General features: G+C 30.4%; 2 protein-coding genes across 3 annotated transcripts; one reads left to right on the top strand and one right to left on the bottom strand.

Moving 5' to 3' along the window:
• Window positions 1-553: 553 nt before the first annotated feature.
• Window positions 554-1,975, bottom strand: LOC106766781 (probable histone H2B.1). 2 transcript variants are annotated; one of them, XM_014651536.2, is made up of 2 exons: window positions 1,457-1,975; window positions 554-833 (listed from the first exon to the last, which is right to left on the bottom strand). In XM_014651536.2, the coding sequence occupies exons 1-2, from the start codon at window positions 1,863-1,865 to the stop codon at window positions 754-756; spliced, it is 489 nt and encodes a 162-aa protein (XP_014507022.1). In that variant the 5' UTR covers window positions 1,866-1,975; the 3' UTR covers window positions 554-753. The 2 variants fall into 2 exon arrangements, with proteins under 2 accessions (XP_014507022.1, XP_014507023.1); XM_014651537.2 differs by lacking the exon at window positions 554-833 and having other exon boundaries at window positions 1,212-1,974.
• A 5,158-nt stretch (window positions 1,976-7,133) lies between these two features.
• Window positions 7,134-7,931, top strand: LOC106766930 (probable histone H2B.1). The gene has a single exon (XM_014651721.2). The coding sequence runs from the start codon at window positions 7,235-7,237 to the stop codon at window positions 7,670-7,672; it is 438 nt and encodes a 145-aa protein (XP_014507207.1). The 5' UTR covers window positions 7,134-7,234; the 3' UTR covers window positions 7,673-7,931.
• Window positions 7,932-13,220: the final 5,289 nt, after the last annotated feature.

The raw sequence follows: 13,220 nt of genomic DNA, 5'->3' as shown, positions 1-13,220 counted from the left end.
TCTGTGTGATTGTTTGAGGGTGTGGAGTGAGTTTTCCATAGGTTCTTTATTAAAGAACCTATCAACAAGTCTTTTGAATTATAAATTATAATGCAGATATTTGATAACACTTCATTTTCAATCTAACATGTCTATATGCATAGTTCTGGAAAAGTCCAATCCTGTTTCTAATTTTATAGGAACAAGATATTTCCACCCTAATATTTTTATCCCTAAGGGTTCAGCATCCAAAATAAACAAAGTAAATGATTTATAAAAGAAGAATTAGTCAAAGTATTCTGAATTATAAAAAAACTATGCCACTTTTAGGTTGTGTTAATATATATATATATATATATATATATATATATATATATATGGCTATCAGTCTCTATTTAGAGTTTTTTTTTCTTGTAAATATATATCAGGGAATGATAACAGAAAACATGCTCTAATCCCTACAGTCTGATCAGTTAAAGCATATTACTCTACCAATAAAGCATGAAACTCACAATACAAAAATTATGACACAATCAACTCTTGAGATATGAATTGATGCATTCAGCATCTGAAGTTGAACAAATTTGAACATTCATTGAACGAAAATGTTATTGAACGAAAACATTAATCCAACATCAAATATAGAATTAACCCATACAACATCAACTATTTAACAGACTTAAATATAATTTAAGCAATAATAGGTCCATAACAAAACTTAGCAGATCCTTTAGCAGAAAAATCAATAAAAAATAGTAATTGGAACAAGTATTCCTACCTAGTAACTTCGTTTTTAACCTGTTCATATCTACAAACAAGATATTTCCATGTTGACATTTTTATCTCTACAGATTCTGCAACCAAAATAAAAGAAAGTGGATGAGTACTGATTATCGAAAACTTATGCCACTTTTGGATTGTGTTAATAGATTAGGTCATCTGTCTCTATAAACAAATATATTTATTTTTAGGGATGTGTACAATCTGCAGAAATTATCAAAAACTTATGTCAATTTGGATTGTGTTAAAAGATGTGGTCATCTATCTCTATAAACAGAGATAATTATTCTCAGGATTTTAAGCTACCAAATGTTTTACATCCCAATTTAGCCATCTACAGAAATAATTGTTTATATCTAAAGTTCAGTATACACTAAACTATAAGGTCCAATCCTTGAATAAAAACAACTATTTGGAATCCAATTATAAAACTTATGAACAAAGGAAACTGGAACATAAATACATGATTTGGTATCAAACACTTCTATTGCATCAATTTAATCATTTCAATACATAGAGGCTGTGCAGGATCATATTTTTTTCAATTTAAACTAAAACTAAAACCCTACTGGTTGAAATCTAGGATTAAAACATTAGATCCAATAGATACAACTAATAAGCACAAGGGACCAAGAAAACAGTTTAGAAATAAAATAACTTGTTCAAGAACTAGTGAACTTGGTAACAGCCTTGGTACCCTCAGAGACAGCATGTTTGGCCAATTCTCCAGGCAATACAAGTCTGACAGCAGTCTGGATTTCCCTTGAAGTGATGGTGGGTTTCTTGTTGTAGCGGGCAAGTCTAGAAGATTCCTGAGCAAGCTTCTCAAAGATGTCATTGATGAAACTGTTCATGATGCCCATAGCCTTGCTGGAGATACCAATGTCAGGGTGAACCTGCTTCAAAACCTTGAAGATGTAGATCTTGTATGTCTCCACACTCTTCTTGTTTCTCTTCTTCTTCTTATCACCGCCAGCTCCTCCCTCCTTGGGAAGCTTCTTTCCTGCCTTCGGCTTCTTCTCCGCGGGAGTCTTGTCTCCTACAGTGGACTTCTTCTCCTCCACGGGCTTTTTCTCCGCTGGCTTCTTCTCTGCCTTTGGTGCCATATCTAGAGCAGAAGTTGGTGATCTGAAGAAAATTAGGGTTTGAAATTGAGATTCAGAAAGCTTAATGGAGAAGTTATTGAGGATGTGAATGGAGAAGGCCTAGGAGGATTGTAGATATAGGGAAATGTTTTGAAGTTCTGATTGGTTATCGAGCCTTGGCGCGGATCGATGAGTTGGTGTTTATATTGTCTGTTGATGAACGGTTGAGATGTTCCTTTGGCTTCTTAGTTTTCCTTGGGCGCTTAAATTTATTCTTAGGGCGGATACTACCTTTTACAAATGAAAGGAACACAATTTTGTAACTTCAGTATCAGAAAATCAATGTGCAGTGCAAATCAAAGTTCTCCATTTTACATTCATCTACCTAAATATTATTTGTTTTAAGAAAATTCACACTTATCTAATAAAAAAATTATACAAACATAATTAATTTTTTTATTCTTATTTAAAACTTAATAAAAATTCATAATTTATTTTTATTTAATTCTTTTAAAATATTTTATATTTTTAAATGAATATATTTTTTTCCAGTATGGCATAAATGTAGAGTAGAAATGGAAGTAAAAATGTATTATCATCTAAAATAATATAACATCAAAGAACTAATTTTCTTACTTAGTTGTTTCAATTGTAAAATTGTTACGTGTTTAAAATTTTTTGTTTCAAAATAAGAACATATATTATCTAATTTTTCATTCCCCATCTTTGAAATATTATACTTTGAAGATGATGATAAAAGTAAGTTATTTTTAAAAATGTAAATATTAAAAAAATTCTTCACGATTTAAAAATAAAATTAATTTTTTATATTTTTTGGATAATTATTGATTTTTTAATTTGATAGTTAGCATTTTCTTTAAATTGAAGAGAGAATATGAAAAATCCCCTCTATTGTTTTTGTTAAATCAAATACAAAACTCTTTCCTTTATAGAAAAAGGAAAAATAAAATTTGTGATTTATTTTTAGTTCAAATAATTTTTTAAATTTTCATAATAAACTTTAAATATTTCAATTAAGTTTATATTAAAAATTTTAAGTCTATTAAATATTTAAAAAAAATGTTTTCTAGTTAAATATTTGTAATAATTATTTCATCTTGTCACATACTATATTTGATTTTTTTAGTATTTAATTAATAAATAAAAGTAACAGAAGTTTAACAAAGACAACCTCAAAAGGTTGGATGACCATTTGGCTTCGGATCAGGTCTTAGAGGAAGCCTTACTCGAAGCCTTCATCTCAAAGGTTTAGGGAAAATTCTCACAACAATAGGGTAAGTAAGGGGGAGTACATTGTTTTTAGTGTAGAGGACCATGTGTCAATGCAATCACAACACACAAAGCATGAAAGATCTCAGGCTTCGGATAAAATGTATGTCATGTTAAGGGAAGAGGAAGCTGAGTCAGGAAATCTCATAGTAGGAAGTTGTTTGACATATTGTAGAAGCTTATTTATTTATTTGATTCTAGAGGGACATATTTTTTTACGTAAGATGTTTATGTGCAAGAGCTAAGTTTTCCAATGAGAGAGTCATAGTAAGATCTTGTGGTATTTACTTCAGCCACTGGTTTGGTAAAGACACATGCTTTGTGTGTTAGATGTTCGATGTTTGCAGATGGGTGTAAGTTTAAGGTGAATCTAATGTGCCTCCCTTTACAAGGTTCGAATGTGATCTTAGGGATGAATTGACTATCAGCCAATCACATCCTTATTTATTGCAGTGAGAAAAAGGATATTGTTTCCAAGTGAGGAAGAGCTATAATGGTTATCGTCTAGTCAAATGTGGCATGAAGCGAAGGAAGGATCATGTTTTTTTAATGTCTCGACTCACATGGATGTGGAACAAAGTGGAAGTTTGGATCTTTATGTGGTGAGTATGTCAGACTATCAAAGTATAAGATGTGGACAGAAGAGGTCCAGTTTCTAAGGCACGTGATATCAGCATAAGGTATATCAATGATCTAGGGAAGGTTTAGGCAGTTCTATAATGGGAGAGACCAAAGTTTATATTTGAGATCATGAGTTTTATAGCTATAGCTGACTACTGCATGGATTCATAAAAGGGTTATAAGAGATAGTGACACCTTTGACACAACTAACTAACAAGGATTAGTCGTTTGTTTGGACGGACACGTGTGAAGTTAACTTTCAAGAGCTAAAGCAGAGGTTGACAAGTGTTTCGGTGTTGGTGATCCATGACACAGGTAAATCTTTTGAGGTTTACTATGATGTTTCTTATAAGGGATTGGGCTACTCATGCAAGAGAAGAAAATATTGGCCTATGCTTCAAGGGAACTAAAGATTCATGAGAAAATTTACCATACTCGTTATTTGGAGTTGGAACCACTGGTTATTGCTTTAAAGATTTTGAGACACTACTTATATGGTGCACATTTTTAGGTGTTCAATGACCATAAAAGCTTGAAGTATCTATTTGATCAAAAAGATTTGAACATGAGGCAAAAGTGGTGGATAGAGTTCTTAAAGGATTATGACTTTGAACTACTATATAGCCTAAGGAAGGCAAATGTGGTGGCTGATGCGTTGAGTAGGAAGACAAATCACGTGTCGCATATTATGATCATAGAGCTTGAGCTTGCAAACTGTTGCCTCAGAGCGTCTTTGTTTTTGTGACGCATAGAGCAAAAGAACACACTCTCGACTTACGGTTTTCATAAGAGAACGAAGGAGAGCTTCAATGGCCCAATGGTTCGCGACTTGACTAGAAGCTTACGAAAGACGAAGCTCGTGCACATGACCGAAGCTCGAACAAACGAAGATGCTGAAGATGATCAAATGGCTAGAAGGAAAGCTTGAACCAAAAGAAGGGTTGATCATTGGATTAAAGAAGCGTGAAACATCAAAAGGTTTTCTTCCTCTTTCCTTTTTCCCTATAGTTACCTTATAAAAGGGTTTGTATATTGGTTCTGTTAAAAAAAAGAGAGACATATATGTGTATGCTTATATTTTGTTTGATTTGAAAGTTTAATTGTTATATTATTGATTTAAATTGAATGTTTATTTATGTGGTAAAATTAGCTTACTAATCTGTTTGTTTGTGTTTTTCTTTTGTATTGATCACCTGATTCATGGGAGCAGAGGGTAATGTTTCAGTGGAATAGGTGTTGGGCGGCAAAGGGACTAATGTATAGATAGTGGGATTAGTGTTTATGCATATTTGGAGCATTTTAGAGTATGTATATACACTATTAGTTTTAGAAACTCGTTGTATATGAAGTTAAAAGTGATGATTAAAATCGAATAACTACGATGATATTTTATGTGATTTCTTTAAGTTAATTGTTCTTTCTTTGAGTTAGTTGTTCTTGCTTATTGGAGCATGTGGAGAACTCAAGCATGTGGTTAGCTCAATGGAGCACAGGGTTAGCTTGGTGGAACATATGGTTAGTTCGGTGGAACATGATATAATTGATTAACAAATCACATTCTTTACACAAATCAAACCAATTGGAAGTCGTGCAACCCCTCGAAACTTCTAAATGGAAGTTGTGCACCGCTAACAACTTCCAAGTTGAAGTTATTAACCTCAATAATGACTTTTTGATTTTGACAAATTGATTAGGAAAGTTATGTGTGGGGTGTACGACTTTTTCATTTAAAGTCGTCATGCTTACTTGTTGTCTAATTTGTAAAAAAAAAAAATTCACTCGTTACTTGTCTATCACTCATTTAAAAAATATCCATGAATATTTTAAAACCTACGAGTATTTATTGATACTTACATATATTTTAAAAAAATATTTTATAATATTTTGAAACAAAATTGAAATAAAATTACAAAATAAATATAAAGCATATTATGCGTTAAATTAAATATAAATTAAAAATTAATTTTAATTAAATTAACTCAATAAAATATAAACTAATTTTAATTTTAATTAAATTTAACTTAATACAATATAATTTTAGAATTATAATAATTTTATTTAAATTTGACTTAATAAAATATAATTTTAATTTTTTATAAATAATAAATAAAATTAATATAATACTTATGTCTAACCTATTCATAAATAAATATTAAAATATATATTAGTATAAATACCAAATATCCACCACATATTACCTCCAGTTTTATCATATGTATGTTGTCCCCCCTTAATATCTATTCTCGTGATTGTTTTAAAATTGGTCAGTGTTTTTAATACCAGATTTGCTTTTGATAAAAAAACCTGAAAAAGTAATTTGTGAATGACGAGAGCGTGGTAGGGTGGTGAATATAGGAAAAGATTCTGACCTTATTGGTTACTATACTTTAGCATGGATTGATGAGCTGGCGTTTTATGAGTATGTTGATCAACGGTGAAGATGTTCTTTTCGCATTTCAGTTTTGCTTTGGCGCCTAAAGTTATATATTCTTGCCGGCTATTATCTCACAAGATTGAGAAAGAAAACCAAGACAAAACGAAACACGTCCATGTCAGAAAACAGACAATATCATATCAAATTTATCTTTTTAATCTATATTATTTGTTTTGACAAAATTCATTCGTATGTAATAAAATAAAATAATATAATAATGCATAACAAATCAAAGAATTCAATTTCTTTCAATATTACCTATTCTTGAATTGTTTCCACGGTAAAATTGTTACGCCTTTAACAACTTTTATTTCAAAGTAAAAGAATATATTATCTGATTTTCATACTCTCCCCTCATCGAAATATTTTATATTAACAATGATAAAATTAATTAGTTTTCTTTTTTAAATTAACTGTTAGGAATTTCTTATTGTGATTTTAAAAGATATTATTAAATTATTTTAATTTTGGAAAAATATTTAAAAATATAAGAAAGTACAATATTTAAAAGAAAATAAATTACTTTTACCATCATAAAAATATAATATTTGAAAGATGGGAGGATGATAAAATTAGATAATATATATTTTTAAACATAATTTAAAAACAATTCAAGAATGGTTCTAAATTTTATTCCATATGTTTATTAGATAGGAGTGAATTTTCTTAAAAGAAATGTTTTTTTTTTCTTAATAAAAAATGTATTTTCATAGATGAAACTTAAAAAGACAACATAAGTCCATTGTAAAAATGTCTTGCTTTCAACTCAATCATAAAAGAAACAGTGGGACAGTAATATATTTAAGCACCCAAAAGAAACTAAAAAGTGAAAACAACATCTCAGCCGTTGATCAACAGTCTCATAAAAACGCCAGCTCATCGATCCGCGACAAACCTCATTCGCCAATAAGAAGGCAAAACTTTGTCCTATATTTACATTCCTCTTAAACTCTGCTACTCACAACATCATTTACTCTCACACTAGCTTCTGAAATCTCAATTCGAAACCCTAATTTACATCAGGGCTTAAAGTTCTTTACGAGATATGGCACCAAAAGCAGATAAGAAGCCAGCGGAGAAGAAGCCGGCGGAGGAGAAGAAGTCCACGGTAGCAGAGAAGGCTCCGGCTGAGAAGAAACCCAAGGCAGGGAAGAAGCTTCCTAAGGAAGGAGGAGCTGGTGATAAGAAAAAGAGAAACAAGAAGAGTGTGGAGACCTACAAGATCTACATCTTCAAGGTTTTGAAGCAGGTTCACCCTGACATTGGTATCTCAAGCAAGGCCATGGGCATCATGAACAGTTTCATCAATGACATTTTTGAGAAGCTTGCCCAAGAATCTTCTAGACTTGCCCGCTACAACAAGAAACCCACCATTACTTCGAGGGAAATCCAGACTGCTGTCAGACTTGTGCTACCTGGAGAATTGGCGAAACATGCTGTCTCTGAGGGTACCAAGGCTGTTACAAAGTTTACCAGTTCTTAAACAAATGATCTGATTTCTGAGATCCTGTATGCTTGTTAGTTGTATCTAGTGGATCTGAAGTTCTGTTCTTAGATTTGAATCATTAGATTCTAGGATTTAGTTTGCATTCAAGAAACTGGATTGTGCATATCCTTTATCTATTGAAATGATTAAATTGATCCTGTAGAATTGTTTCAAAAACCTCTTTCTACATGCTCTGCAGTTTCTTCTAACTTGGTTGGGAAGAGTTTTATAATGAAATAGTTGCTTATGAACTTCATTTTATTTTTATAAACTAATTTTATCTGATCAATTTATTTTTAATTTCAATATATTTAGTGTCTAAAAGAAATTAAACAATATTTAAATATTACAGGATATTGTATTTATTTTATAGGGCACAATCTCTTTCTTATTTATTCAACCTGTTTGAAATGAAGGTGCAGATATTATTAATATGAATTAAGATATATACACTGGATTACAGTCAAAGAATCATGGCTGCAGCTTTTTAGGTTCTTCAAATATCTCAGTGAGCATTGTCTATATTATATCTGATTTTATTTTACTGCAATATTTTACTATTTTAGCTATTGATATTTAGTTTCGTAGACGATGTTTAAGGTCATCAAAATTGTATATAAGACACAAGTATGAATCCATGTAATACTTGTTCATTTTTAATTATAGAGGACGATGATGGAATGTACATTACTTTCTGGTCCTCATCTTTATAAAGCACATAGTGAAAAAATGTCATTTTAAAATAAGAAAATTTATTTGTTACAATCTGTCTTTAAATTTATTTTAACATTACTTTTTCTTGTTAATTGTCATTGAAAAAGTAAATATTTGTGATTTGGCATTGAAATTTTTTATAATATCATGTATCTTTTGTTTATGTTTTTTTATTTTTGAAAAAAATAAATAAATGTGTAAGGGCATTAACTTTGATACAAATATGTGAATAAATTTCATGCCTAGAAGTATAAAGATGAATATGATTTAGCAAACCAAGAATGAGAATGGATATATGAATAATAGTCATCATAAAGTATAAAACTTTAAAATTTTAAAGGTCAATTGAACACAAAACATATAAAAATTAATTAAAATTAGAAATTATAACACATTTTAAATTCTTACAATTTTCACTACATTTTTTTTATACATAATATATCAATTGACATTACTAATACGTGAGTGAGAAGACAAAAAAATTTAAACTAATTTGTTTCTCTAATGTGTTTACAAAAGTGATGTATGCTTTTATTTTGTATGGTACAATATAATATTTTGATTTTCTTGTGTTTCTTTCTAATATTGTTTTTGCTTTCAAATCGATCTATTAATGCAAGATTTGGAGTTTTTTCTCTCACATTTAATATTAGATTTGTGTTTTAATTTCTATTGTTAATTTTTTCATTCGTCTCTACATTTTTTGTTTCTTCCTCGCTGAAAAATCTTTCTTTTTTATTTAGAAAATCTGAACGAATAATATCACATTTGTAGTTTTTATTCTCTTTCACTCACACTTAAAGCAAATCTCCATATGGAGATTGTCCAACAAACAATAGAGAAGTAGTATAATACAAACTTTCACAAATTATTTATTATTTATTTTTTAGACTTCAAAGGTGTTATTGTTTAGAATATCATATATGAAAATATTAACACATGGTATCTTAATCCATGTCTCTGTAACACCCACTAATATACTAATTTCAATATAAAATAAGTGGGGATGAGATTTACTTCATTCAATTATTCAATGTTTCATATAATGGTAGTTCTTATAGAACAACCAATCACATTTATCAAAACAACTTTCAATTTGGAACGGAATTTGTTTTAATTGGATGTAACTTAATTCACAAAACTAATCATAAATACATTCCTTTCTCTACCATCAATGTTCCTAGGTTTGACACTAATCATTTAGTTAATAAGTATAACTATTATTCTTTAATATGTAATTTACTTTAAATGAGATTGATAATATATACTATCAAATTGTTTACTATTTTATGTAGATATATTTGGAATTTTAATTATTGTTGGAACTAAAATCCAACATGAAAAGACCGATAAGAGTATCAAGATGAATGTCATTTTCATCGAAACTGATGGGTACAATAATTATTTGACTTCGTTATAATTTATTTGTTTTAATTTGTTGTTTGTTATTACAAATATGTCATTGTAAATTTCTAACCTATCCTATTTTGCAAAATAGTTATAAAGTGGAATGTACTTCGATGACTATGTTGATTTGTTAAATGCATTTCTTACATTTATAGAAGAATAACATGTTTTTTCTATACACTATTGCAAAGTAAAGTTATTTCAAGTTGTATTTTTTTTTAAGAACAGACAAAATTAACTAAATTATACTAAATTATTAATTAATTATATTATATTGTTCCAAAAGTACTAAATTATTTATATTAAAAACTCAGTCGTACTATTTTATAGTTTAGTTTTATAAAAGGTGTAGTTTACTTAACTACTCATTAACTTAAATCTACTTCACTTTATTTTTTTAATTTCTTTGAGTGTTTCTAAAGTTGCAATTCAGTTTAGCTATTGTTGACTCAGACAAACTTTGGTCGGAGCTGACTCAACCGAATCTGATTGATTTTACCTTGGCTGAATTCGATGAGGATAAACTCGACTAAGTATCGGATGTGGTAGACACAGTCAATTTCAAGTTGAGTCTGAATCAATCGAGTTTTGATTATGACCATTATGACATAATTTGTCCAATTTTTTACTAGGACTGAGTTGGCCGAATGTTAGGGACTGACTCAATTAAGTTTTGGTTGTGGCCACCCTTGCCAAATTCGATTGGTTTTTGGTAGGGGCCAACTCGATTGAATTCAACCGAAGGCCATGACAGTCTCTACTAATTTTTAACCATGACTATCCAAGATCCAGGTTGACTGGGTCAAATTTCACTCTCGATTGACTCAATTGTGTTTCGACTGTTGACATCCTGATTAAATTTCGTCAAATTTTAGGTTTGATTCATGTTAACATTTTGCTAAACCTAGCCCGCCAACCTTTGGCCCGACATGTCTCGTCTTAACCTTTTATCTATCTTAAACTTTGGATTAGATCTCAACCTTTGATCTAGTTCAACCTATCTTGATCTTAGGTTCAGTCTGATCTATCTCGACATTTGATCTTTTAATCCATCTTAACCTTTGACCTATCTTATTTCAAATTTGGGTTAAGTTGACCTGTATCAATCTTCGGTCAAATCTAATCTATCTCGACATTTAACTTATTTTGATCTATCGTAAAATTATATTATGTGTCAAATTACGTGTCAAAGTAATAAATTCCGATAGAATACATTTTGGTAGAGCAATAAAATAATTAAATTCTGTTCATATGAAGTAATTTTTATAATTCAATTTAATTGAGACACTATTTTTTGTTCGGTGGAGTTTTTTTTAAGATATAGTTCATTTTGGTCACTCCTAGTTATTTTGCTCAATATACATACATGTATGCAATTGATCTGAGTGAATGGAGAAGGAAGAAGTGGGGCATTTAGAAAGTAAGAAGGAATAGGGCAAGACATTGAAAGGGATCGAGGTCAAGGAAGAGGTGACGAAAATTATCTGCAGATGATCTGGAGAAATATCATGTAGAGGCAATACAATTAAACGGAAGGAACTGCCCATGTTTTATTTTCTTGCTAAACATCTATGGTTATTCGGGGCTTAGTGTTGCCTATTATTCATTTTCCTTGGCTATGAAATATAGATTACGAAACAGGAGTCAGCATCATCGCATTAATTTGTTTTAATAAGTGCATTAACTTCCTTTAACAGTGTAATTTGTTTTAAGAACATTTCATTGGAGGCCAGCTTGTGCCGGCTTGCCCCGTTAACATTGTTTTTGTTCGCTGACCTATTGATCTCCATTGTGGCGTCTTTTGCAGTGCTTTTAAACTTTTAGAAACGTTTCAAGGTTCCGATAAACCATATATATATATATTTGATGATAAAATAAAAAATAATAATTTTCCTTTTAGATATTAAAAAAGAGAGGTTTCTATGATTTTGAACAGGCAAGTACAAGTTCAAAATATGACCGACCATGGAATATAGAATCTATTATCTTCTCAACTGGTCTGCCATTTTAGCCTTACAAGCAATGAATTATGAAGTGAATGGCTAAAGTACGGGATCCCAAGAAGAGATACTATTCTTTTCATGCTAATGATCATCCGACTTACACAATTACTTTGTACAACTCTCAAATAGCTGCTGATTTCTATTTTTAAGATATTTAAACATCATTGCCATCTCAAATATCTCTTTTTATCATTTATGTTTACCATTCAGGTTTTCTAAACCTTTCAGTGCTAAAGTTCTCAATTCCAATTCCAAACCTTTTTCAACATCCAAGAAACTTTTTGCTATGTTGTTGTTATTATAATTATAAATGACACAATTTCCTTTACCATAAAACTGTTCTCATGATCCATTTTTAGCAACATGGTTTAGACTAGTTGACGAGAATGTAACTGTCTGGAATTATATGAAAAAGAACAAAGAAAAGAACAGAATAAAAGAGAGTACTTGAATAATGGAATCGAGGCTGGGAAAACTATTTGAGTAAGTGAGTAACTCGTTCATTTATTTTTTTAAGGTGAATGTTGTAATTTAAAACCAGTGATGAGAGGTCATACAACAAGTGTAGGAAAAATCGTGATCAAGAACGCAAGAAAACAATAGCACACACAAACTCACATATTTCTGAAACAGGAGGGCAAATATATGTGAAGCAATCGATTGGCTCCAAAGTTGAACAATCAAGTCATAAATGAGACATTAGTTCATGAGGTTGAGTGGGAGTTGATGGAAAGGAAGGATTAAACAACGTTTGCTCAAGTTCGTGAAGATTATTATAGGATTAGTTGTAATATTAGGAATATAGTAACTCGTAGATATTGTACTTAATTGTGTTATTTGACTATGTTATTTGTAATGATAAAGTATGATTTCTATGAAATGGTTTAATTTAATTTCATAAGTTATTTTTTTCTAATTAGATGTGACATGAACTGGGAGAAAAACGTTATCACGAAGTCGTCCATCATGATAAGAGAGCTTATGAAATAGACTAAGGACATGAACGAATAATTTCTAAATGTAATGATAGAAGAATCTCGAATGGGAAACATAGTTGACAGTAGTTGGACCACCCAAACATATAATAATATCATCAATAATCTTCATCAGGTTAGGTATGTAGGAGTTATGAAAAATAACATAAAAAGTAGGCAAAAAGTTTTGAAAGGAGGTTCATGATTTGCTTGGTTCACTTAGTGGGTTTGCATGGAATGAAACATCCAGATGATTTGAAGTAGAGGATGAAGTTTGGGTTAATCTGTTCTAGGTAATAAAGATATTTCTTAATCATTGTTATTTAAATGACTATTTTGACCAAAATGTCTCTTTTCGATGTGGGTGTGGCTTGATTTCAGGCTAAGCCTACTACGGATGAATGAAGGGGAAGAACTTTGGATGCCTAATCAAGTTATAGGTAGTGG

Source organism: Vigna radiata, chromosome 7 (genome assembly GCF_000741045.1).
Source record: "Vigna radiata var. radiata cultivar VC1973A chromosome 7, Vradiata_ver6, whole genome shotgun sequence".
NCBI lineage: Eukaryota > Viridiplantae > Streptophyta > Magnoliopsida > Fabales > Fabaceae > Vigna > Vigna radiata.
This window is presented reverse-complemented; position numbering and strand designations above follow the sequence as displayed.

Bases quoted from the DNA above. Each gene is read 5' to 3' on its own strand.
- LOC106766781 (XM_014651536.2), bottom strand. From the start codon at position 1,865: ATGGCACCAAAGGCAGAGAAGAAGCCAGCGGAGAAAAAGCCCGTGGAG. The intron at 834-1,456 runs GTACCAAGGCTG...TTTTGGTTGCAG, and splicing joins CAAACATGCTGTCTCTGAGG to AATCTGTAGAGATAAAAATG.
- LOC106766930 (XM_014651721.2), top strand. From the start codon at position 7,235: ATGGCACCAAAAGCAGATAAGAAGCCAGCGGAGAAGAAGCCGGCGGAG.